The sequence below is a fragment of the Columba livia genome, chromosome Z (genome assembly GCF_036013475.1).
Source record: "Columba livia isolate bColLiv1 breed racing homer chromosome Z, bColLiv1.pat.W.v2, whole genome shotgun sequence".
Classification (NCBI taxonomy): Eukaryota; Metazoa; Chordata; class Aves; order Columbiformes; family Columbidae; genus Columba; species Columba livia.
The window spans coordinates 73220660-73248381 of record NC_088642.1 but is presented as its reverse complement, the minus strand read 5'-3'; the positions used below and the strand labels follow the sequence as shown (position 1 = coordinate 73248381).

The window sequence follows — 27722 nt, the reverse complement described above, 5'->3', positions numbered from 1 at the left end:
ACTATTAAAGGAACCAAAAACTGGGATGATGGGCAGGACTTTTTATAATGGTCACATTTGTCTATCCCTTTATCAATGACCCCTCCTGCCTTGGATTTCCTTCTTAACACATGAAAAACAGGACAACTTTTTTCCTCAAAGTGAACATACAACATATCAGTCATTAAGAGGTTATTTCACTTGGTGACTATCACACTGAAAATCTTAATGCTTAATTTTAGCTTTGTAGTAACTCCCATGAGATACCAAAGTGTCTCTCATAAGTTGATGAGAAACCAAGTAGCAAAAACTCAAATAACCTGTTCAATATTCCACATATAGGCTGTGTTAGACCCAAGAATAAAATTCAGATCTCTTTTAAGTTTCTGGTTGTTTTATTAACCAATTCTAATAACTTCTGCACCATTCCATTAGTCTTCTTTATGCTTCCCCCCCAAAGAAGCTACTGACATTATGACAAAGGAAGGGCTAGAGATGTTGTCTGTCTGGACTTCTGTAAAGCCTTTGACATGGTCCCCCACAACATCCTTCTCTCTAAATTGGAGAAGTATGGATTTGATGGGTAGACCATTCAGTGGATGAGGAACTGGCTGGATGGTGGCACCCAGAGAGTCATGGTCAATGGCACAATGTCTGGCTGAACACTGGTGACATGTGGTGTCCCTCAGGAGTCTGTACTGGGACCAGTACTGTTTAAGATCTTCATCAACGGCACAGACAGTGGGATTTCAGCAAGTCTGCGGATGACACCAAGCTGAGTGGTGTGGCTGACATGCCCGAATTTGCCTTTCTTTGGTCCTCTGAAATGTGACCTGTCCTGAGAGATTTTTTAATATTTTTTAAATAACTACCAGCAGTTCAGAGAATACTTCTGTCAAATACTCTGATGAAATTTACCAGGTTCTGTTGATGAATGGATGAATGTATTCCACTACTCTGAGGATTCGTTAATCTGTTCAGTTTTCCTAGCCCATGTTTCTGCCACTTCTCTGTCAGTGTCAGCCACTGCCCTTCTGAGCACAATAAATCTATGTGCACACACTGAAGCAAAAAGGTTTTCAACAGCTACTACCTCGTAGTCTAGCTGCACACTGTTTCACCTATTTCATAGAAAGTACTGCTGTTTTTCCTCTAATGCACATGAAGAGTCTTCCAGTTCAATCCCAGGACAACTTTTATTATTCACACACACTCTTGGTGATGCCCTTTTGGTAGGCTTCCTCTTTCACTTTTGGATAAATGGAGAGCTCCTGGCATCCTATTACCAGCACACTTTCACATGTTTAGAGTCAGATTAATCAAGAGATACTGGCATCCATATTAGCACTGAGGCCAATCACATTTGCATGAGATTACAGCAGATTTTTGAATTAAGAACTTTGCAACAGTATTTTAGATACCATAGGAGCCTGGAACTCTGTCTCTCTGGTAATCATACAAAATACTTATTTTTTTCACTTTTGGAAAAGAACTTTCAAAAGAACATTTTTTGTACTGGAGAATTTGCTCATCTAATGTTTCTAACAGTCTTAAACTGAATGAGCAATAATGGAATCAGAAAATACAAAGCCCTGTCTGCACACCTTCGATTTTACAGAAAACTTAATTTATTTTTAAATTATTTTGCAGCATCTCACAGAGAGAAATATTTATTTTAAAAAGCACTTATTAGACTATACTGTTGTCATTTGTGAACTGAATCTTCCTGCATTTCTAAGCCTCATGTTCTGCAGGTTCCCGAGGAGAAGAGATATTAGCTGCACTCTATAACAAGTGCCAGCTTCTGCACTGTCATCTTCTTGTTTATTTTAGCAAGTACAAACACGTTACCAAGGACACAGTGGCACTGTAAGGCACAAAATACCACTTTTTTGGTTTGGGTTTCCCCCCAATAAGCAAGTCAGATTTTTTAGAAGCTTAATCATAGATACCTTTTAATAGCAGAACACATCTGGGAGACTGGTACTATTACTGACATTTGGAATGCTACAGCATCTGCAAACACTGGAAACAAATGATGTATTCAACTATGCAACGTAAGACGAACATAATTTCTGCCTATAAAGTTAGCCGTCCCTCTGAAAATCTTCTCATAGTAAGCGGGTGGACAAATTCTCCCAGGTTCCATTTTCCTTTGCCATGAAAAACACGAGGATGAATTATACAGATGGGCGGGGGAAAACACCTACACTGCAAAATAAAGACCTAGTATAGGATGTTGGTCTCTGCAGGAAGAATTCTTTAGCTTTTAACAGTATGTTGGGAGATATAAAACCACAACAGTAGTGAATGTTTTCTCTATCATATCCAGAATCATAGAGAAAAGGTGTTGCAGAATCAGAAAGCTGTGGACGGTGCACATAATGTGCCTATGCAGCATGTAAATATGTACACTTACAAGACACAAACTTTTAACACCTTCTGTGTGAGAAAATCAGTCAAATTAGTCATGTTGTCTGCAGCCTGATACCACTCTGTCTGAATAAGATAGTCTGGATAAATTCTTTCACTGTCCCTAACTCCTATACACAATTTACATTAGATACTCAGTCAATGACAAAAAAGGACAAAATGGTAGACCTCTGCTAATCGAAAAGCAAATTACTCCTACGTATAGGATTTTGAGAAGTTATAAAACCTATGTAGCAGCAGCATTTTAGGGCCAAGTCAGGTGGGATGGGCATGAGGTCTAGGGAACTACAAGCTTTAACAACCAAGTTTCATGGCTCTATTCCAGACAACAAAGACAGATCTTGGGAAATCTCCACTGAAACTTTTCTGAGGTTTCCCTGGAGCACTCAAGAAGCAATGATGTGGAAACAAGTGCATTTTTCTTCTCACTGCTTCAGAAATAAAAATATTCAACAGAGACCCAAAACCTGATATGTGAGCTTTCACTCCCCTGCCAGGAGGCCAAGCCAGACCCTGAAGTTATATGTGCAGTTGCTGTCAGTACATCAAAGATGAAGAGCTTATCCTCTTCAAAATACACACTACAGGTTTTGTGGTAACAAAATTATCATGAATAATTATCATTCAAAAAGCCAATCCCTTACCAAAACATTTCTATGGGTAAAACTCATTGTGTGAGCAGAATGATGAAGCATCCATTTACTGGGAGAATTTAGGATGTAAGCATCCAGACTAATGAAACAGGATCTGGTCTGTCAGGCATACTAACCAAGTGTACAACTGAGGTGTTACTACAGCATTTGAACAAAGAGACTCAGCTGATTCTGTCTGAAATAATTAAGTTTTGCTCATATTCACTTTAGAAGAAGCAAATCAGAGAGCTTCCACACCAAAAGTCAAGAGGGGCCTGCAACTGTCTGGCTACAAACATTTCTTACACTGGAGCACTTAGCCCAGATGAGGGTCGTAGTTCATATTTTTATTTCCTCTTCCTTCTTCACTCTCCCCACTAGATACGGAAATAAACTCTGCTGTTGTAATGTTCCGTAACACAATGACTGGGCTCACAACATCATAGGGCAGGACCACTCTCTGTATTTACTGATTTTAACATCAGGATAATTTCTGCACATTGCTGTGTTTGTGGTGAAGAGACTGGTCTCTTTGCCAAACAGCTGGCTATACCTCAAACAGCAGACCTGTTCCTCACAGACCCATAGACAACAAACAGAAATTAATACAATGTGGGAGTATCAGGTTGTTTTTCTTCCATAGAGCTCTTTGATTTCCTGTGAATTGCAAGCAGCTGGTTCTGTGAAGAACCATTTACTGACCCATTATGCCAAAATTTGTGGGAATGCTTTTTTGTAAAATTATTTCTGCATTTACAGAGGTATATATCCTGTCAATTCCATCTACACTCTTGCCATTTAACTAGGAAGGAATTCTAAATAGTACTACATACACAGACATTTAGTACCCACTAATGAAAGCACGCCAATACTTCTGTGATTCTGTCCATAGCAAAACTCCAGGTGCATGAGAACAGACAAGCCAAACATTACAGAGATGCTTCAGCCAACTGAAAGAGCTTCAAACCAACTGAGGATGAGTTTGGATCAAAGTGACAATGTTCCAGCGAGAACTAGGAATGAAAACCAGCATCCATGCAAGATGAACGAAGAGTAAGCAAAATAACAGCTCGGTATCCTGAATCAATTCCAAAGAAGTTTGAAGTATAACCAAAGTCAAATAAAACAAGTTGTGGAAGACAAAATAGAGAAAGTCACTATTTTAGTACCATTAAAAAAAAAATCACCTGTTTTAGGCCATAAAGCATTGACAGCAACTTCTCCTTTAAATTCTTCTGCCATTCCCAAGACACACATGGACATCCCATATTTAGAAATGGTATAAGCTAAGACAAGAAGTACAAAAAATATAAAGTTAATGCTCTATCAACAGGACTTCAATTATGAAGGAAAGAAAAAGCAAATTATTTGTTCATAAGGAGAATTAAGGGGGACATCTTCCTATAGTTAAAATCTCTTAATAGAGTTAAAATCTCCTTCTTCCCACCACCTCCAGCAGATACGAACTGTAGTCTGCTATCTTTTCACTACAAATAAAATGAAAGCTACGCATGTTTTGACAAAAACAAGGGCTGAATCCTAGCCATATGGTGGGTTTGTTGCACTTTTCACACACAGCACATTTTTTTCAAGAGGCCTAAGGCGTACTAGCTGCTAACAATCGAACTAGTATTCTATACAAAACAAAAAGGGGAAGAAAAATAATAAAGCAATTTCTAAACCCTTGTCATTTAACTATTCTAAGATAAACTTCTTGGGACTTGCTGGAGGAGTTTAACACAACAAGTGTCTGAAATTGAAAGGTTTTTTTACAGTTTTAAAATGAGCAACACTAACCTCAAGACAAAATTAGGTCCTTTTCCCACCTCAAAATTAATTTCCATTTTAAAAGATAACATTAAACTTTATTAAATCAAATGTGAAGTTGAACTGGTAAGAAAATGGATTCTGGCTTTCAATCTCTATTTGGAACAGAAAATATTTTGTAGTCTTAAGAAGTCTGATGAAAAAGCACACACCTTGAAAACATTCTTGAAAGTACAGAGGATGTGTCAGGCCATGAAACTTGCACCATGTTTTCCCACAAAACAATTTATTTTAGGTTTGGTATAAAACACTTCGGGAACCATTAGTGCCGGTCTGTATAGAGTGCTAAGGATTTATGATCTAGCATTCTGGGCTGGAACTCCTGCACATTTCACCAGGTATTTACGTGGTTCTTGAAAAACAAAAACAAAGGCACTGAATGCTACTCACCACAATGATTTTTGAACCACAGGGGATTCAGATTCAAAGGCGGGCTGAGGTTCAGGATATGGGGGTTCCTACTCTTCTTCAAGTAGGGAAGGCATGTTTTAGACCTGAAAGATATTCAGACAAGTTAGTAATCTCTTATTTTATGGAACACAGGAAAATCCATACTAGCAGACCAGTATTTTCATTCACATGCAAGCCCAACACTAAGCTGAGAACCTGCTATTGTATCAGTTACTTAACTGATACAAAGAAAAACAAAAAAAATCTGTCCTAGCTCATTTATCTCAACTCTAGTATTCATTCCTGCTACACTGGACCACATTGTCCAAATAGTGCAAAAGCATCTCCTAAAGCCGATCTTCCAGATGCTCAGAAGCCATAATCTCATTGCAATAGTTCTGGTAAGTGCAACAAAACACCCTGTGGCAACAAGCAAAATTAACGGTTCAAAGCATCATTCAGTCATAAATGCTTTGCCTTCTGATCACATACCTATTTCTTCTTTAAAATCATGTTGAAGAAATATATTGAATAGTGAAAGGCTACTACAAATATTCCAAGCAAAACTAAAAACCTGCTCTCTGCTGATTGGAAGACTCACTATTTCATTCAGCTTAGAAATTACACATATCTGTAAATCATAACTTTAAAGAAGCTATCATTTGACTTCACTTTTAGCAATAGGGTGTATGTTTACTTTTGATCTCTACTGAAGAATTTTTAATCAAGCTTCATAGTGAGAATGGCACTGCAGTGGACTACACTACTGACCTACTATTCACACATTTCAACAGAACCCACGCATACTGTCAGCCACAGACTGGACACCTTCAAATGCAAAATCATTAAAGTAGTAAAGTTAATAATTTACCACCTGCTTAAATGTTCTGTGGTCTCAAATCTTTCAGTGGGAGTGTGTGAGGTTCACTAACAGACATATGTCTTAATTCCTTAACGCACAGGAACCAAGAATGCATCAACAGGTATACTCTGTGAGATGGGACATCCTCCCTACCTCCTCCCCACAGACAAAAAATCCACACAATTTTTTTTTGGCCTATTATACCTTTCTCAATATTAAATTGCAAACAGATCTCTACAAATTAGGGGAATGAAGAACGATTTCAAGGCCTTGGGAAGGATGGTGAAAGACTCAGGGGCTCAAGTGTTCTTCTCTTCACTCCTTCCATCTTCAAGGGACGATGTGGGATGGAATAGGAAAGTTCAGTCTCTTAATGGTTGGCTCCAAGACTGGTGCTACAGACAGGGCTTTGGATTTTTTGATAATGGTTGGTTTTATAAGTCACCAGTACGGACAGTGTCAAGTGGGAAAGGTTTATCTCACAGAGGCAAAAGGATGCTGGGGCAGGAATTAGCTGGGCTCATTTGGAGAGCTTTAAACTAGGCTCGAAGGGGGATGGGGTTGTAGCTGGGCTTGTCCCAGTGGGGCAGCATTCTAAAACTGATGAGGACCGGGTGGCCTCCTATGCCCCTAGGGAGAAACTGGTGTGCTCAGTTCGCTCCCTGAAGTGCCTGTACACCAATGCGCGCAGCATGGGGAATAAGCAGGAGGAGTTAGAATCCTGTGTTCGGTCGGGAGATTATGATCTGGTGGCAATTACAGAAACATGGTGGGACAGTTCACATGACTGGAATGTGGTCATGGATGGCTATGCCCTTTTCAGGAAAGACAGGCCAGCCAGGCGTGGTGGTGGAGTTGCTCTCTATGTGAGAGAGCAACTACAATGTACTAAATTCTGCCCAGGAGTGGATGACGAGCAAGTTGAGAGTGTATGGGTCAGGATCAAGGGTCAGGCTGGCAGGGGTGACACTGTTGTGGGCGTCTGTTACAGGCCACCAGATCAGGCTGAGGAAGTTGACAAGGCCTTCTATGGGCAGCTGAGAGTGGCCTCACAGTCACAGGCCCTGGTTGTTGTGGGTGATTTTAACTTCCCTGATGTTTGCTGGAAGGACCATTCAGCCAGCCAGCCACAGTCCAGGAGATTCCTCCAGTGCATTGATGATAACTTCCTCATGCAGATGGTGGAGGAGCCGACTAGGAGAGGTGCACTGCTGGATCTCATCCTCACTAACAAGGAGGGTCTTGTCGAAGCAGTAAAGGTTGAGGGCGGCCTGGGTTGCAGTGACCACGAGATGGTGGAGTTCAGCATCTTGGGTGGCAGGAGCAGAATAGCAAGTAGAATTGCAACCCTGGACTTTAGCAGGGCTAACTTTGGCCTTTTCAAGCAATTGCTGGGGGAAATCCCATGGGCAAGGCTGCTTGAAGGAAAAGGGGCCCAAGATAGCTGGATTGCATTCAGAGATTGCTTCTTCCACGCTCAGGATCAGAGCATCCCCACACGAAGGAAGTCAAGAAAGAGAGCCAGGAGGCCTGCATGGTTGAATAGGGATCTGTTGGGTATGCTCAAGCAGAAAAGGAGAGTTTACAGGTCATGGAAGCAGGGGCTGGCCACTTGGGAGGAATATAAGGCTGCTGTTAGAGGATGTAGGAAGGCAGCTAGGATAGCCAAGGCCTCCTTAGAATTACAGCTGGTGAGAGGGGTCAAGGACAGCAAAAAGAACTTTTTCAAATACATAGCAGATAAAACTAATACCAGAGGCAATGTAGGCCCACTGATGAATGGGGTGGGTGCCCTGGTGCCAGAAGATACAGAGAAGGCAGAATTACTGAATGCCTTCTTTGTCTCTGTCTACTCTGCCAGAGGCTGTCCTGAGGAGCCCTGTACCCCTGAGACCCCGGATGAAGCCAGGTCAATGGAGGAGTTTGCTTTAGTCAATGAGGACTGGGTTAGGGAGCAATTAAATAGTCTGGACATCCATAAATCCATGGGTCCAGATGGGATGCATCCGCGGGTGCTGAGGGAGCTGGCTGAAGTCATTGTTGAACCACTCTCCAACATCTTTGCCAAGTCTTGGGAAACGGGGGAGGTGCCCGAGGATAGGAGGAAAGCAAATGTCACTCCAGTCTTCAAAAAGGGCAAGGAGGAGGACCCGGGTAATTACAGACCGGTCAGCCTCACCTCTGTCCCTGGGAAAGTAATGGAACAGCTTCTCCTTGGTGCCATCTCAAGGCATATCAAGGATAAGAGGGCTATTAGGGGCAGTCAGCATGGCTTTAACAAGGGTAAGTCATGCTTGACCAAGCTCATAGCCTTTTAGGAGAATGTAACAAGGTGCATGGATGATGGAAGAGTGGTGGATGTGGTCTACCTTGACTTCAGTAAAGCCTTTGACACAGTCTCCCACAGCATCCTCACAGCTAAGTTGAGGAGGTGTGGTCTAGACAATAGAGTAGTGAGGTGGGTTGCAAACTGGCTTAAGGAGAGAAGCCAGAGAGTGGTAGTCAATGGTGCGGAGTCTAGTTGGAGGCCAGTATCTAGTGAAGTGCCTCAGGGGTCAGTACTGGGGCCAATATTATTCAATATATTCATTAACGATTTAGACGAGAGAATAGAGTGTACTATCAGCAAGTTTGCTGATGACACTAAGCTGGGAGGAGTGGCTGACACACCAGAAGGCTGTGCTGCCATTCAGAGACCTGGACAGGCTGGAGAGTTGGGTGGGGAATAACCTGATGAAATTTAACAAGGGAAAGTGTAGAGTCCTGCATCTGGGCAGGAACAACCCCAGGTTCCAGTATAGGTTGGGAAATTACATATTAGAGAGCAGTGTAGGGGAAAGGGACCTGGGGGTCCTGGTGGACAACAGGATGACCATGAGCCAGCACTGTGCCCTTGTGGCCAAGAAGGCCAATGTCATCCTGGGGTATATTACAAGGGGGGTGGTTAGTAGGTCGAGAGAGGTCCTCCTTCCCCTCTACTCCGCCCTGGTGAGACCACATCTGGAATGTTGTGTCCAGTTCTGGGCCCCTCAGTTCAAGAAGGACAGGGAACTGCTGGAGAGGGTCCAGAGTAGGGCAACCAAGATGATGAAGGGAGTGGAGCACCTCCCTTATGAAGAAAGGCTGAGGGAGCTGGGTCTCTTTAGTTTGGAGAAGAGGAGACTAAGGGGGGACCTCATTAATGTTTATAAATATATAAAGGGTGAGTGCCATGAGGATGGAGCCAGGCTCTTCTCGGTGGCAAACAATGATAGGACAAGGGGTAATGGGATCAAGCTGGAACACAAGAGGTTCCGATTAAATTTGAGAAAAAACTTCTTCTCAGTGAGGGTGACAGACACTGGAACAGGCTGCCCAGGGAGGTTGTGGAGTCTCCTTCTCTGGAGACATTCAAAACCCGCCTGGACATGTTCCTGTGCGACCTCACCGAGGCGTTCCTGCTCCAGCAGGGGGATTGGACTAGATGATCTTTTGAGGTCCCTTCCAGTCCCAAACATACTGTGATACTGTGAAATTACAAACAGAACCAAAATACAAAGCAAGAGGAAGAAAAGGCTGAAATGCTTGACTAGGTCTTCCCAACTAACAGCTATAAAAGCAGTAATAATTTGTAACTTCTCTTGAGAGGCATTAGTCTTTCGTATATTCTTCCACCTGCAGCAACACAGAACCTGTTTTTTAATCTTTTCCAGGCAAAGTAGCACCCAAAGGAAAGATACTTTAAGAACACTCCATTAATACGGAATTGCTAGAGGTACCATCAAGAAAGTGATTGTCCCTGTTGGGTGGTGAGGGATAAACAGAGCTTACCACTAGCAATACAGCGGAATCCACTGCAAGATATATCCACAAAGTGTTTTCTGGAATGCCAGTTTTGCTTTCTGCACACAGAACCATTTACACTTAGAGCCTTTCAAATGCAGACATCACAGGCTGGAAGCACAGAAATCCCACTCTGCAAATAGATGTTTTCATTCTTCCACCCTTTCACTCTCCATGCCATCTACATGCTGCACATGTGTCTCTCTGATTCAGAAAGCTGCTATTCATCCGTGTTTTTAAACAATCATAATGGCAAATCCCTTCACTGATTCTTAGCAAAAGAACATTAAGGAATACAATAATGATATCCGATAATCAGATTCATCTGCACAAAGGAGAATGACAGACACTGTTATAGATAAAACTCGATACAAAAGCTCCTGATCACATTCATCAACAACTGAATTAGAGAATCTGCATCGCTTTAAGGGCTTTTTTTAAAAACCACAATGCTGTCAAAATCAAAGATTTCATTTTGGAACAGAGGAACTTTAAATTGCATCCTAAAAATCTAAGGATGAGCCCACCTACTGAAACCACATCCAAAAAATAAGCAAAACAAGGACCACAGAAATTGTTAAATCAAATCTTGGCATAGCAATTTAAATAAATGACAGAACTGATTAGCTGAAAGCAGGTGGTAACACTTTAGATCATTAAGTTACATCTAAGATTAAGTTATATAATGTCTCTAAAGACGAGAAAGAAGCTTATGAGAAGGAAGCTGACGAACAAGATGCTGCATTTGATGTATGAAAAGAGTCAAGTCATTTTGCCTGAAAGAGCAGGCAGCATTTAACAAAGCTAACCTGGAGCTCCATTTTGAAATAAACGAGTTTCTGCTTCCTACCTGCATGGAGGAGCTTGTGAACACTTTCTGACTACAGTATAAGGTTCTTGTTTTCTCCAACTTGCAATAAATTCTTGCAAATATTAATTTCAAATCAGCTGGCAACTAACTGAGCAATTTCCTGTAAGCACACGTAGAACACTTGCGGTCCAGGGCAGCAAATCAGCTAAACAATTTCTCAGAAAAACCGAGATAACATCATACCTTTTGTTACAATTACTTCGCTTCCCTCTCTCACCACTTACGTAAGGTAGGTTCCTCGCACATTGACCTCCATCATAAGATTGACTTTCTTCGTTTCTGTTTCCAAAGTGCCAGTCAAAGAGATGGCGCTTGCATTGTTCACCAAAATATCAATTCCTGGTTTCAAAATAAGCCATTTCATATTAGCATTTAAAGACAAAAAGCACAAGTAAGGCAGGCTGTTGTCTTTTTGTTCAAACAATCTGCCTGTTACTGTCTCCTCCATACCGTAGCGTACCTCCAAATGTCTTCACAGCTTTCTCCACAGCATTAATGATTTGCTCTTCTTCCCTCACATTAACAACACAAGGCAAAGCCTTTCCTCCAGCCGCTTCAACTGCAGAATTGAAAAATTAAACATTTAAAAATTTGCTCTCAAATGGAACAAATAGCATAAACCTCCTGAGATCTCTCATTCAATGATATGCTTCTAGAAGGCATTGAAAATTGCACTTTTAAAATGTGACCGTTTTACATGTTGTATAAAGAACAGGGAAACGAAACCGAAAACTTAACATTGAGAATGTGTATAGTACTGTGGAATAATAATTGAGGGGTCAAATTATTGAAACTGATTACCAAAGGTACACTTATTGAGAATAAAGGAATCTGCTCTGCACAGTTCCCACCCCCCACCAGCCTGGCCTATGTTCTTGGATGTCAGTATACGGGGGGAGCCCAGTGTGCTGGCACCAAGGAGAACGGAGGGTGGAACGGTGTGGAGACACCGTGACCAGTCTCTGTGTACATGGCAGGTACAGGAACCAGATGGTACTGTGCACATAGTTGCTATCAGATAAGAGTGAAATATTCCAGTCCATCCAAAATGCTCATTGCTGAGCTAGCAGGTGTGACAAAATTTGTTCTGTGGATGAACTTTGCTCATTATAATTTCATTATAACACCAAAACACACCTCCATCCCAAAAGCTACCTGCCTCCATCATGCCTCTATTCTCTCTCAAGCATGCTCTCTGAAATTTTAAGTCTATACCTTTTAAACCCACAAGAACTGTACACCAATCAATAACAAAGGTATGTATGACTAGAGTCACTCAAGCTCCACCTAAATGTAGAAAATAGTATAAAACATCCTAACAATAGGGAAAAGTTAGGGAAGACACCATCACTGAGAAGTCAAGGAGTCAGAATCACAGACTTCTGGGATCAGTTGATGGGCTGAATCTATCTTTCTTCTTTTTTTGCTTTTGGCTAAGATTTGTACATCTGGTTATACCATTTCCCCAGGAAACTTATGATTACAAGCTTGAATTCTATTAGTAGTGATATACAGTCATCTTAAAATATACATCTATTTGGTACCAAAGTGTATTTTCGCAACTAAAGTGTATTTCTGCAGACAGTGTATTTTATCAATGGCAATCTAAAAGAACTTGTACCCGTTGCTTTAATAAACCTCATTATCAGTGGATCTAGTCGTGAGAATCTCTCATTGGATGCACTCAGAATTACAGTATATATTATACTATTAGTGAATCTGTGCGAGCGCGTAAATTCAATGACTATGACTTGATCCTGCACTATTGATGAATCTGTAATCACGTGAATTCATTTTAACACCGGACTGCCTGTTGAGCACTATCAGACCTATAGTGCTGACTTGAGGTCACTTTGGTTTAATGGGCATCCCTCAGAAGCTAAGCTCAGCTGCCCCCAGCCCCCAGTAATATACTGAGGACAAGCTGGAACACAAGGGGGTTTCATTTCTGCCAAGTTAACCCTTTAAACGCAATAATTGCACACGTACATCTCAATTACTGTAGCATTTTCACATCTATACACATATCTCTTAATTGCAGTAATATTTTGATACGTCCCAGCATTCCTGGGAGGCAAGAGATGCACTAAGCTTATTTTATTAAAAGTGAATTGGAGCTAAGAGAGCCTATGAAGTTTTCCACTTGGGTGTAACATAGGGCATAAACCTAGCCTAGCACTTGCAGGCCACCCTGATTTATTCCAACTTACTCTCTGCTGCAGCAGTGTAGATAGTCCCTTGGAGCGTACGATGGGGCTCGGCTGTCTTGGCAGCTATCACAACGTTCGCACCATCCTTGGCAGCTTTCAAAGCAATGGCTTTGCCAATGCCCCGGCTTGCGCCTGTGATGAAGAGGGTGCATCCTGCTAGTTTCCTAAAGGTTGAGGGTAAAGGGGGAGAACAAAGCAAAACCTGTACGTCATTGACTTTCAGCATTCTTGAAAAGCAAAAGTAACCAGAGCAGTCTTCCAACCAGATGAATGGCTTTAAGGTTTTACTAAACAGCCCCTAAACACAAAAGAAATAGCTACAGCTACAATCAAGTACAGCGCTGCTGAAGGTAAGACCACTCTCCAAGTTTGCAAATACTATACAGCAAGAAGGTTACACAGGTCACCCAATTACAATTCTCACTTTTCATAAAATGATCCAACACACTGCTTACAACAGAGCTGCTACATTCCCTAACAACAGAAAAGGAGTAAGTTGTAGAAATGAAATCCCAGTTTCTAATGAGACGACAAACCTACACAGCTCTAATTTAATAGTCACAGCCCTCTAAACAAAAACAATTGCTGTCTCAAAGGGCTATAAAGTTCAAGTCCCAAATCACAATGCCAGCACAGGCTGCCACATGGGACAAACACTTGATTTTCAGAAATGGCAATTACTTCTCTTAAAGCTTTTACACTAAACAGTTTCCCAGTAACCACATTTAATCCAATGGGTGCCCCCCAAAATGGGTTGCACTTCCCTTTTAGAAATCTAAACATCGTTCTTCAGTAAGCAAACCCCTAAATTACAACCCCATGACAGAAGTGGAAGACAGAAGCAGAGTGCTCAGTTCATATTTGACTAGTAATTAATAAATGTATTGTAACTAAGAAACTAATCAATTATAACTAACTTTATTGATTCTTAGTATAGATGTATTGTATGTTAAAAATTTCAAAAAAATTGCAATTAATATGCAATAATAGTGTGACTATAAGCAACACAAGAGCATCCAGTCGTTGGAGCACTTATGGAGGATGATTCCCAGTGTTCCTCAGTGCTAATAAAGTAAAGAATGTCACTTAACAGTATAATTGACTCTGCTGTTAAGTTTATTTCTTTGTTTCAGTGGTAACTTACTAAGCCATACTCTGCCCAGAGACCAGTAAAAAGTGGTGTACCACCTCTACTCCTGGACCAGTCCTGTTTGACAACTTTGTCAGCAACAGGGAGGAGGTGACAAAATGCCCTGGGGATGGACAATTGGTTCACAAGCTTGAGTACAGAGCTGCTGTCCAGAGAGTACCCCACAGGCTAGGTGAATGTCAACAGGAGCCTTGTGAAGTTCAAGGACAGATGCACAGTCCTGCACCTGAGAAAAAAGAGTCCCTGAAATGACAGAGGCGGGGGAACGAATGGCCAGGGAGTGCTCTCCCGAAAAGGCTTTGGGGCACTTGGCAGAGAGCAAGCTGAGCATGAGTGAGCAGTGTGCCTGGAAAGAGGTCAGCAGCATCCTGGGATGTAGGAACAGCATAACCAGAAGATCAAAGGAAGGGACTATGCCCATCTATTCGGCACTCACAAGATCACACATACATCCTGTGATGAGTTTTGAGTCCCCCAATACAAGGTATGTTTTGAGAAATGGGAGACACGGATGGCTGGAGGTTCAACGCTTGTGTGAGCGAGACAGCTCAGCCTGGAGAACAGCTGTGGGGGGACCTAGCACCAGCCCACCAGTACGTATGTGGTGATTGATGGGATGCTGTGGTGCAGCGCAGGAGGATGTGAGACAACCGGCCTTTTCAAGCTGGACGAAGAGAGGTTCAAACTGGAGAAGTTCAGACTGTCCTCCTCATGATGAGAGTCAGGAAACAGAGCAGGGGACTGAGCTGTTTGCAGCCTTGCAGGTTTTCAAGCCCTGAAACGACAAATCCCTGAACAACCCTGTCTGATCTCTCAACTGATATGGCTTTCAGCAAGGGGTTGGACTGGAGACCTCTCAAAGTGCCTTCCAACCTGAAGTATCCAATGATTCAATGTGGAAGAGTCCAGCTACAGATTCAGTTCCTTTCCCCAAATTATTTTTCTATTCAAAATGTCAGGGAACATATTCTATTCATTCCAGTTATGCTCTCTCTATTCTCCTCTAACCCTTCCTATACTGGCCATAATCCTCAAGTCTTCTTTCTCTCAGCACAACTCCATCACCAACCTACATAAACCTCCTTTTTCTCCCTAGGTTTACAATCACCACCGATTATATTAATTCTCTGGAGTTCCCTTCCTTCAGTTCTAGCTCCACAATCTCCAATTCTGTCCCTGTAGCCCACAGAAATAGTGTTCATCAAAATTAGCAAACCCCTGCTAACAGGAAAAATTAATTTTTACTTCATCCCCTCTGAAACACTGAGCTGACTTGATTTTTTTTTTTTAACTATTGCTTCTTCCTTAATTTTACTTCTAAACATGTGTCACTCAAGAAATTTCATTTATCCTCCGCAAGTTGGTGTGACAGCATCCATAAAGCCAGATGCAGCAACCTCGTGAAATATTTACTCAGTGTCCCCAAAACAACTGCCTAGAATTTAGAGCATTTCACTCTCCAAAGAAAGCTGAGAAGATTAGGATTTATTTCTTAATCCACTGAGCAGTCCAATAGTTTACAAGTTCTTAAAGCATGTGCTTATCTAAAATTGTTTATGACCTGTATTGTGAGGGTTGCATCTTTATTGCTTCTGTTGCAGCTGAATTCTGGTAATAAGACAAAAACACGCCAAATTCACCTCTGTGCCCTGTGGCCTCACATATCTTGGAAAAAAATGAAGATAGGTTCCTTTCTGACCAATCATGATTGCTGATACAGAAACCTGCAGGCCACATCAGGGACACTTTTAGCAACTTGCTTCAACATACATTAGGAATGTAATTAATAATCCTGTTTATAACATAGAGGTACAAATAACACCAACTCATCTTCTCAGCTGTTAGCAGTACTGGCTCATAAAAAATGCTGAAAATGCCTCTAAACCAAGATCTTATAAAGGAAGAAAATCTGACTGCCGGGTAAGAAGGTACTGGGTTGGAATAAGAGAGAGAAAAATTAATATATATTAAATTACAGACACACTACGCAGCTTGGACCAAAGTCCTCCAACAACCACTTCCATTGCGAAATGCTCCACACAAACCTACGATCCTCACGGAGATCCCCGGCAGTTCCGCAAGTCCCCACCTGCCCCCTTATCTCCTGGCCTGTGCTGCCGAGAAACTCCTCGGCCCGCACCTCTGGTGTAGCCCAGGCTGCGCAGACACAGGCCGAGGGCCGGGCAGGGGAGGCCGGCGCGACGCGGGGGACGGCCGGGGCCCCTCACACCGGCCGGGCCGCGGGGACGGGGCTGCAGGGCCTGCCCAGAGCAGCCCACCACGGCAGGAGCGCTCGTATCCTGCGGGATATAGATATAATCCATTTACAGACGCCTGCAAGCGCTGTCCTGCGCGACCCGTCTGGAGCGCCCAGCACACCACCCCACCCGGGCCCCGGCCGCAGCTCCCCGCCCCGACAAGCCTCCCGCGCCTGAAAAGCTTTTACCTCAGCCTCGCCCCCGGCCCCGCGGCTCTGCCGCCGCCGCCTGAGGAGGGGAGAGGGGGTGTCTGGGTGGGCGAGGGGCGCGGAAGGAGAGAGGACAGCTAGAGCGGCTTACCCGGTGTTCGGCAGCATGGCGGCGCGGGGACGGGCCGCCCCGGGGCGGGGAGGGGGCTGGGGAGCACCGCCCCGCCCCGCCCCGCGCAGCCGCCGCGGCACTGAGGGGCGCAGCGGGCGGGCGGGGCTGGTGGGGCTGGTGGGGGATTCTGCCGCTCTTCACGCTCCCCTGGGTGTGTGTGAACATGAGCCAGCAGTTTGCCCAGGTGGCCAGAAAGGCCAAGACCATCCTGGCTTGTGTAGGGAATAGTGTGGCCAGCAGGAATAGAGAAGTGATTGTGCCACTGTACTCGGTGCTGGTGAGGTCCTACCTTGAATCCTGTGTTCACTTTTGGGTCCCTCGTCATAAGGAGGACATTGAGGTACTAGAGAGAGTGCACTGGAGGCAACGAAACTGATGAGGGGTCCGGAGCACAAGTCTGATGGGGAGCAGCTGAGGGAACTGGGGCTGCTCAGCCTGGAGAAAAGGAGGCTGAGGGGAGACCTTATCACTGTCTACAACTACCTGAAAGGAGGTTGTAGCATGGAGGGGGTTGGTCTCTTCTCCCAAGTAGCAACTGATAAGACAAGAGGAAATGGCCTCAAGTTGTGCCATGGGAGGTTCAGATTGGATATTGGGGAAAAAAAAAATTCCTGGAAAGGGTTGTCAGGCATTGGAACAGGCTGCCCAGGGCAGTGGTGGAGTCACCATCCCTGGAGGTGTTTAAAAGGTGTTTAAATGAGGTTCTTCGGGACATGTTTTAGTGCTAGAGTTAGGTTATGGTTAGACTCAATGATTCTGGTGTCTCTTCCAACCAAAATGATTCTATGACTCTATCTCCCACCTCCCCAGTTCATCAAAATGCCTGTGGCAGGATTGTCTGTCTTCCGCTTGCCCAACTGTATCTGTCCCCTCCTTCACCTCCTCTTGTCCCTCTCTTATTTCACAATAACTGTGAGGCTGGCCCTTGCACCCAAATCCTGCACCACCACGTAACTCATCCCACATCATCTCCTCCTCCTCCTCTGATGCCTGATGAAGGTTCTGGCCTCCTCCTGCCCTTGCCATGCTGCCTGCCTGTGGCTACCAGCTGGCAGGTCTCCCAGCAGCATCCATCTCTGGCTCGTCTTTTCTCCCTTCGGCTTCCAGCCAGAGATCCTGGGCAACATCCTGAGGGATTAAGGTTTCACACTGAGTCAGTGCCAGAAGGGGAAATCACCCAGTGGGACCAAACCCACTGTAAGAACTGAGGCGGATGGTTTTACTGACTTAAACAGAAACCAAATTACAGAATCACAGAATCGACTGGGTTGGAAAAGACCTCAGAGATCATCGAGTCCAACCCTTGGTCCAACTCTAGTCCATTTATTAGATCATGGCACTAAGTGCCATGTCCAACCTCAGTTTAAAAACCTCCAGGGATGGCGAGTCCAGCACCTCCCTGGGCAGCCATTCCAATGCCTGACCAGTCTCTCTGTAAAGAATTTCTTTCTAATATCCAGCCTAAATTTCCCCTGGTAGAGTTTAAGCCCATGCCCCCTTGTCCTATTGCTAACTGCCTGGGAGAAGAGACCAGTCCCCACCTGGCTATAACTTCCCTTCAGGTAGTTATAGAGAGTGCTGAGCTCACCTCTAAGCCTCCTCTTCTCCAGACTAAACAACCCCAGCTCCCTCAGCCTCTCCTCATAGGTCTTATGTTCAAGTCCCTTCACCAGTCGTGTTGCTCTTCTCTGGACCCGCTCCAGCACTTCAATGTCTTTCCTGAACTGAGGGGCCCAGAACTGAACACAATACTCCAGGTGTGGCCTCACCAATGCAGAGTACAGGGGAAGGATCACTTCCCTTGTCCTGCTGACCACGCTGTTTTTGATACAGGACAGGATACCGTTGGTCTTCTTGGCCACCTGGGCATACTGTTGGCTCATGTTGAGCTTCCTGTCAATTAGTACCCCCAGGTCCCTTTCTGTCTGACTGCTCTCCAGCCACTCTGCGCCCAGCCTGTAGTGCTGCAGGGGGTTGTTGTGACCAAAGTGCAGCACCCGGCACTTGGCCTTATTGAACTTCACCCCATTGGAATCAGCCCATTTTTCCAGTCTATCCAGATCCCTCTGCAGAGCCCTCCTGCCTTCCAGCAGGTCGACACTCCTCCCAACTTGGTGTCATCAGCAAATTTGCTGATGGTGGTCTCAATCCCCTCATCTAAATCGTCAATAAAGATGTTAAACAGGACTGGACCCAACACTGACCCCTGGGGAACACCACTAGTGACTGGCCGCCAGCTGGATGCAGCCCCATTCACCAGCACTCTCTGGGCCCGGCCCTCCTGCCAGTTCTTAACCCAGCATAGAGTGCACTTGTCCAGTGTAAGCTGTAAGCAGGTGCGCTGGCCCTTTTGTGTTGACTTAAAGCTAACGTTTTACTGTCACTGCAGTTCACATTGTCACATAGTTGTGGGCTCCTGTAGGAACAATGCATGGACCAAGCCAAAAGGCCTTTCTGTTTCAAAAACTACTTTAACTTTGCAGGGTCAGGTTTTTTGCCTTTTAATTTATGCAACCACTGCTGTAGCATTGCAGCAACACCCCCCTGGCTGCCACTGCTCCACTTGCCATTGGGAACTGCTGTCTCTGCCAGTTCCCTGCTCTGACAACTGCTTGTAATTTCCCGGCTTTCAGCCACAGGTGACCTGGGTTCACCTGAGGAAGGTGATGTGAAAAACACAGCCATTCAGAGGGAGGTAGCAAGAATGGTCCTAGTGAGCGATGTCAGCTGGGCCCCAAGTGTCCTCAAGACAGTGAGAAGATCTTTCAGGCCAGCGATCAGCTCTGAAAACACTATGTCTGCTCCAGCTGACAATCCTCACAAACTTGCTTATGCCCTTCCAGTCTCTGTGTCACTGGCCCTGCCCTGTGTATCTGAGGGGTGTGTTTCTTAGAGTCCCCACAAGCTTCCCCTGACTCAGTTCCATTAACTCATGGGAAAAAATTCTTCACTGTCTTTCTTGCACTGTTTAGGAATGCATCTTTGTGGAATGGTAAGTTTTGGCTGTTTTTTGGACACAGTTGCTCCCACAGAAATCTCTCTCTCATCTTATCGTTGAACCAGCTGTCTTTGGAGCGCACTTGTTTTCAGGAAAAGAGGAAGGACTTCAATTACTTAATTTTTTTTCCAAGTAAGAGTGTTGTTGTTTTGTATTTTTTTTCTCATGGCGTAAACTTATATGGGCTAATTTAATTGGAAATATTTCTACATTACACCAACCACAGCGAGTGTCTAGTACAGGCTTCCAGCTACTCTGGAGGATGTGGAAGCATATTCAATCCCCTCAGCACCACAACAGCCAGTCCAGAGCTGGTACACATGCGTTTCAGTGAGCCCCAGCAGCCGCTCCACAGTGGTTCCCTCAGGGACTGATCAGCAGCAGGTAATGAAGAGATCAAGTGGCTGTCACAACTCTTGTTAGTTCAGTTTTGGGACTTTTAATTGAATTACCAAAGATTGCAAGGTTTTTTTTAGAACTGGAATTTTCAAAAGGCAGTACACTTGTCCCATCAGTGTTATAAACAGCCAAGCAGGTACCTCTGGAGCATCTTCTGTGGAACAGCTATTTCTATAGCCAGCATTATTTGCTAGCATCACCTAACACACACAGTCTGTTTAACAGAGCAAGATTGCATTTTCAGCTCATAATGACTAAAACGTTAAAGACCTGTACTGTGTATTGTAAAGTTTTACGTCTGTTACCAAAAGGGGAAAAAACAAGGCAGTTTCATAAGTAAGTTACAGTCAGTTATCTATTAGCACATTTAATTTATCATCAAAGAGTTTATCGGGTCAGTGATACAAGTACATGCAGGAGACTAGTTACCATGTCAAGCATTTGCATCTTTTCTGACTGTTTTACCTTAGAGAAACTCCTAAAATGAAGGTCCTATTTAATCATAATTACCTTTCTTTAAAAAAAAAAAAAAAGAAAAAAGTAAAAAAGAGAAGATATCTTGCTTTGATGATGATTCATATGACTAACATAACTAATACATTTTCCTTTGCTTGTGTCCCTGTATTTTTTTCACATCTTGCACCAGCATTTGTGAACCATGTGGGCTCTTAAGATCCCCCATTCTCTCTCTTTTGCCTGTATACCATACTCCAACATTTTCTGGAAAAGCCCAGGGTATTTGAATATCCTTGACTGATCTGAGCATTCCTTCAGAATAGCAGAGGAAGGAAAACTGTGACAACTTAAGTATGTTTTAAGCTCTGTTATATGAGGAGCGTCCTTTACACTCATCAGGTCTCCTTTTATAGTTTGGCTGTTCTTTTGGAAATGTTAATTGTTAGCATGCTGTTAGGGATACTTCATGCAATTAGATTTGCTGGGAAATGTAATGACTGTCAGTTTCTTTGGAGCAGAAGGAAGAGTGCTGTATTATGTGTTTTTATAATGTCTAATACATCAGAGCATTCTTAAAATGCAGATAATAAATACCACAGACCAGATTAATGGAAAGACAGCTCTAATATATATTTCTACAAACACTTTAGGTTAAACTGGCTTACTGAAGCTGAATTTTATGTGCTTTCTCAAATAAGATCAGCCACCCTTCCTCAATGAAAAACCTTCACTTAATTTAGCTTCAGGTTTGGATTTTAAAAGTAAATATTTCTGTGTGGAAGGGAACCTTTGACTATTTTGCATAGACCTAAAATATCTCTCCAGTCCCTAAATTAACGTAAGCATGGTTAAGCATGTGAAAGTATAGCCGAACTAGTCCCAGCTAATGTCATTATTAGCTGCTCCTCAATCTCTGTGACCACCATGGCTCTGTGTAGCATCCACAACACAACATGCTCTCACAAGGGGGAGTAACCTGCTTTAAACACAGGCAAACACAGGTTTTGGCAGCAGCCTTTAGTGATGCATCACATTGGGCAGAGGCGAAAATACCAAGAGGTGTAGAGAAGGCAGCACAAAGCACCAGTGTCAGGTGCTATTGTGGTGTTATTTGAGGCATTACAAAGCCCTTTCCATCATGGAAAGTGTGTTTACAGATTCAAGAGAGACCTGTGGAGTTCTAAAGATCCTCCAGGAGAACGTCGTCTGGGATGCTCCAGTGTGCACAGAGCACATGAGACAAAAGATTGGGGCACTTACATTTATGGTCAATGTTCTCATGTGCCAGGGCTGAACTCTGTGATTTTGTTAGCTATGATCTCCCCTCCTCTGTGTTTAGCATGAATAGGCAAATTACAAACACAAAACCCCTCCATTGCCAACTGAAGCAGTTCCAGCTCCCTCCAACATTTTCTGCTCTGTCCTGCAGGCTGCTTGTGGCTCAGCTGTGCTGGTATAGAACTCTGTGGTCCTGCTGTGAACCAAAATGGGAAATCCAACCAGATAAATTATCTCCTTTCTCTTCAAAGTTAAGTAATATAAATTCTGCAACTTGGTTAACCATAAAAAAAACCCACTGAAAACCAAATAAAAAACAAAACTAAACTAAATAAAACAAACAAACAAAAAACCCACACCAAACCAAACCCCACAACACTCAACAAAACCTAAACGAATAAACAAAACCAAAGTAGTAGAGAAACTTAGTTAAATTTTGTTCCATAACAGTAGGACATAAACAGTGGAAGACATGGTTCCTCGTGCAGAACAGAGAGCATACTGTGAATTCGGACCCCTTTAATGCTAATGCTATATTATTTTAAATTATTCCTTCAGTTTGTGGTTCTGATTCATCTGAAGTCAGCAAAGGAGTCCTTACTTTTTCCTAATCATATAGGATTTTACTCCAATGGACAAATGAAACTATTTGACTAAAACATTTAACTCCATAGGATCTGCAGTGTCCTTCTAGAGGAACATTCTTACCACCTACTGCCCTTCATTATCTCTCTCTGATTCAATCTTCAGCTACGTTTGTCCTGAAGATTATTAACCTACAGCACAGGCCATGATGCCCTACTTATTTACGCAGCTGATTCAGATATTCTGTGACACTGTGATGATTAGTATCAAAGTCAGTTATTTTTACAGTTGGCTTCATTGCAGGTGTCCTCGGATTATTAGTGTGCAAACAAAAATATGCAACAGCAAATATCCTGAGTTAGAAGAAGCACAGCGGAAATACAGAATTCTGTCAGAGTTCATTCTTCTGTTAATGATGACATTTTCCACTGCAAGATGCTACACTCCCTATTTTGAACATTTTTTAAATCTTTAAAAAAGGAGTGCAACAATTTTGTTGCAATTGACATATCCTTCTATATATTCCTACTCTGAAGTCTGAGTCTGTCAAAGAAATGGATCACAGACAAAAAGATGTTTCATAGCAATGTATGAAAGCTTCCAAAACTGAAAGACGACTTCAGAGCTGTACGATGAAACTGCAGAAACTCATTACAGATTTTGCTATTGTTCCAGCAGTTTTTTTCCTCAATGTCATGAACAAAGAACATATAGTATGGTGTGGTACAGTACGGTATGTAAAGACCATCATGCTCATAAGTAAAATGCATAAGCCTGACCTGACTTGAAATGGTTTTCCTCACCAAATGAGGTTGCAAGTTGGTAATACACCTTTGCAAAGAATCTTCCCTCTTCTCTAGGGCATTTTGAAATCAGAGTCTCTTTAAGACCTACTGCTCCAATTTTGCTGTCTAAAGCATGACTGCAGCATTTACAGGCAAGACCCTTTTTCTCATATTTCTATGTCTAATTCAGTCATGCTGTGCAAGTCATAAGAGTTACATCGGTTTATAAAACCTTTTGAATCTCAGCACCAGCCTGGAGAAACGAAGCGTGTGTACTGAAGGATTCACACCATTTAAAGAGGTTTTTTTCTTTGTCAGAGATCCTCTTCGTGTTTTAGAGGATGCCAAGATGGGACAGCAAGACTCTTCTGTTTTCAGTGATTTACCAGGAGACCGGGAGGAGAGGGAGCGACACATAATTTGCCCACACGAGGGTGCCGGTGACCAGTAAGGGTGAGGTGGTCGCCGAAGTTATTTCAGGAAGCAAGACGCTCGCTCATAGAGCCCACTGCAATCTGTGCAGGTTTTTCCACTCACTTAACCTAGCATTCGGTGGAAATAAACACCATATTGCATTTCTCTATATGTGTTCTAAACAGCGCGGACACAATAAGTTAATGCTGAAAAGCAGTCATGTAAAGCGCTATGTCAGATGAAAAGGATTTTTATCTACAACAGGAAGACGAAAGGTCAGTTGGATAAAATCATAAAAATAATAATAAAAAAAAAATCCAGGACAGCACAAAAAAGAAACCGCAAACACCTTACTTTCACATGTGTACTGCTGTATAAAGGAAATGATCCCTTAACATCTAGTATAACAAGAGCAACACAGTGGCAGGGAATTAATCTCCAGAAGATATCCTCCTGGATTTCTTAAGGAAAAAGGAAAGTAGACCTTGCAAATAGCTCACGAGGCATGAAAATCTAAAAAATGTGTAACAGACAGAGAAAGCCACTCTGGAGCAATAGCATCCTACAAATATATTCATTATCACAGTATCACAGTACCACAGTATGTTTGGGATTAGAAGGGACCTCAAAAGATCATCTAGTCCAATCCCCCTGCTGGAGCAGGAACGCCTAGGTGAGGTTGCGTAGGAACACGTCCAGGTGGGTTTTGAATGTCTCCAGAGAAGGAGACTCCACAACCTCCCTGGGCAGCCTGTTCCAGTGTCTGTCACCCTCACTGAGAAGTTTTTTCTCAAATTCAAGTGGAACCTCTTGTGTTCCAGCTTGATCCCATTACCCCTTGTCCTATCATTGTTTGCCACCGAGAAGAGCCTGGCTCCATCCTCATGGCACTCACCCTTTATATCTTTATAAACATTAATAAGGTCACCCCTCAGTCTCCTCTTCTCCAAACTAAAGAGACCCAGCTCCCTCAGCCTTTCTTCATATGAGAGATGCTCCACTCCCTTCATCATCTTGGTTGCCCTACGCTGGACCCTCTCCAGCAGTTCCCTGTCATTCTTGAACTGAGGGGCCCAGAACTGGACACAATATTCCAGATGAGGTCTCACCAGGGTGGAGTAGAGGGGAAGGAGGACCTCTCTCGATCTACTAACCACCGCCCTTGTAATACACCCCAGGATGACATTGGCCTTCTTGGTCACAAGGGCACAGTGCTGGCTCATGGTCATCCTGTTGTCCACAAGGACCCGCAGGTCCCTTTCCCCTACACTGCTCTCTAATATGTAATTTCCCAACCTATACTGGAAGCTGGGGTTGTTCCTGCCCAGATGCAGGACTCTACACTTTCCCTTGTTAAATTTCATTAGGTTATTCCCCACCCAACTCTCCGTCCTGTCCAGGTCTCTGGATGGCAGCACAGCCTTCTGGTGTGTCAGCCACTCCTCCCAGCTTAGTGTCATCAGCAAACTTGCTGACAGTGCACTCTATTCCCTCGTCCAAATTGTTAATGAATATATTGAATAATATTGGCCCCAGTACTGACCCCTGAGGCACTCCACTAGATACTGGCCTCCAACTAGACTCCGCACCATTGACTACCACTCTCTGGCTTCTCTCCTTAAGCCAGTTTGCAACCCACCTCACTACTCTATTGTCTAGACCACACCTCCTCAACTTAGCTGTGAGGATGCTGTGGGAGACTGTGTCAAAGGCTTTACTGAAGTCAAGGTAGACCACATCCACCGCTCTGCCATCATCCATCCACCTTGTTACATTCTCATAAAAGGCTATGAGGTTGGTCAAGCATGACTTACCCTTGTTAAAGCCATGCTGACTGCCCCTAATAACCCTCTTATCCTTGATATGCCTTGAGATGGCACCAAGGATAAGCTGTTCCATTACTTTCCCAGGGACAGAGGTAAGGCTGACCGGTCTATAATTACCTGGGTCCTCCTCCTTGCCCTTTTTGAAGACTGGAGTGACATTTGCTTTCCTGCAATCCTCGGGCACCTCTCCCATTTCCCAAGACTTTGTTAAAACTCATCAAAGAAATATGATGTTTTAAACAGCTTGAAAACTAGGTGTGGTTCTATCAGTTTTAAAGCTGCTGGAGGCTGTTTATGCTGTTTTCTTCTGAGCCTGAGCACATTGCTTAAATTTAGAACAAATAAATGAACATTTTTATGTGGGAAAACACTACAAGGTCATCTTGAGCTATCTCAAAGGCAGAGCGTATTTCTAATCCCGTGATGTTTTTACCTGACCTTGGAGACAGGAGAAGAATTTCAAATGAAGCTAGCAGTAGAGGAAAAGAAAAACATAACTGTTTTTCCAGTTATGAGAAACTGTTAATCCTTCTTGACTCAAACCCTTACAAATCAGGTCAGGAAGCTTAAGCCAAAATATTACAACAATTCCAAGGGGAGGACATCAAAGTATCTTTCCTGTTTCTTACTAATCAGTAGATAAAGGAAAGCCTTCCATTATTTCAAAATTAGCGGGAGAGTTAATTATTATTAACTTGAAGCCAGGAGATGGGTATCACATTCAAGAGCTACAGGGTATGACACTGATACTGAAGCAGTGGTGATTATATAAGAGGTGTATTCTTTTAGTTTACATATTGTTATATTCATTCAGCAGGTATTAGAGACTGGTCTGAAGCCAAGAGAAAGTTTTAAGCAAGATAAACTGTTAAGTGTTTTGGGTTTGCCTCTTGTTTTAATAGACTAAAACCATTAAACCTGTAGGGAACGAATCATACCAGACTATTTCAAATTAAAAGATTTAATTACTTTCTATTTTAACAGGGTAAATAAGGAAAGTCCAAGTTGTACAAAATGCTGAAGACTACATCCACTGTGTCTTATCCTGCAAGCACTTAAGTACATCTTTGCTTCCAACGTTTTCAAACATCTCACAGACACTGGAAGGAGCCACAAAGTTAAGCATGTAGCTTTTGAATAACATGAGTAAAGAAACACTTTTGAAATAGCTTAGAACTGGTTCTTAGGAATTGTACTGATATAAACAGCCATCAGACTTAAAAACCTGACAACTGTATCTCCTACCGGTTTCATGAATTCGTGTGTATGATATTCTTCACTTACATTCTGAAAAAGCATTAACAGTTGCGATTTCCTATGTAAATCCATCATGCTATTTCATAACATTAGTGCAGTTCCATCATGCAAATGGATTGTAAAAATGTGCCGCATAGCAGAATGGGTTTGATTTAAATGTATAGCAAGATATTTCTGTGAAATCAGAACTGCATTAACAAAGCCAATACTTAGCCACAATTGCCTTTGTTCTGGTTGCTGCACCCCGCATCACCTGCAAGGCTGCTTAGTTGTGAAGATAGGTGGAGTACAACTTGTTCTGCTGCTGTCCCTTGGATCTTCTAGTACAGATACAGGATATACAGCCGAATCTCAGGTTCATGCTGCAGATCTCTTCTGTCATTCATACTTGCTATAAAAGTTGAATATTACAAGTATAGTGCTGCAGCAAAGTGCTCTGATACTTGGACACAGAGTTCCATTTTCCCGCTTTACCTCATCTGTTCCGTGGCTTTCATGCAAAAGCACAGCTGTCAGCTAAGTCAGAGAAAATGCAAGTGATGGAGCAAAAGGGTTAGGAAAGGCTACTTTTTCTTCTTCAAAACATTCCACCAGAATTTTAAAATTAGAGTCTATTTAAAAATACCTCATTTGTTGACGTCTTTGAATGAACTGTCAGTGTAATGCTATCAAGGCTGCTGCATCCTTGGCCTTCAGGCAGGTATGCAAGGAGGAGGGTCCAATGCTTTCCTCCCTCATTCCTTGGCAGAAGGATTTAAGACTATCCGACCTCTGTGTGAAAAGAAAGGCAAGTTGTAATGGACTCTTACTATGCATCCTTACCACAGGCAGCAAACATGTATTTGATTCATAAAAGGTTCTGTGTGTAGTTTTCTCTTTGATAACTCCAAAACCAAAGCTTCTTGTTTCTTAGAACCCACAACAAAAATTCAACAACGTACATTTCACAGCAGTAGAGAAGGTAAGTAT

At 43.1% G+C, this 27722-nt stretch overlaps 1 protein-coding gene across 3 annotated transcripts in view; it reads right to left on the bottom strand.

Annotated features, from left to right (window-relative positions):
• HSDL2 (hydroxysteroid dehydrogenase like 2) overlaps nucleotides 1–27398 on the bottom strand; it is a 32549-nt gene extending 5151 nt beyond the window's left edge. Inside the window, exons 1-6 of one of the 3 annotated variants that reach the window (XM_005513428.3) lie at nucleotides 27379–27398; nucleotides 13027–13190; nucleotides 11277–11375; nucleotides 11041–11155; nucleotides 5262–5365; nucleotides 4232–4330 (exon numbers count right to left, since the gene is read on the bottom strand). In XM_005513428.3, coding sequence (XP_005513485.2) covers nucleotides 4232–4330; nucleotides 5262–5365; nucleotides 11041–11155; nucleotides 11277–11375; nucleotides 13027–13190; nucleotides 27379–27383 — 586 coding nt within the window. In that variant the 5' untranslated portion in view covers nucleotides 27384–27398. Of the gene's footprint in view, nucleotides 1–4231; nucleotides 4331–5261; nucleotides 5366–11040; nucleotides 11156–11266; nucleotides 11376–13026; nucleotides 13191–16734; nucleotides 16854–27378 lie in introns of those variants that run through there. The other 2 variants (XM_065046376.1, XM_065046377.1) reach the window with 2 other exon arrangements.
• Between the last annotated feature and the right edge of the window lie 324 nt (nucleotides 27399–27722).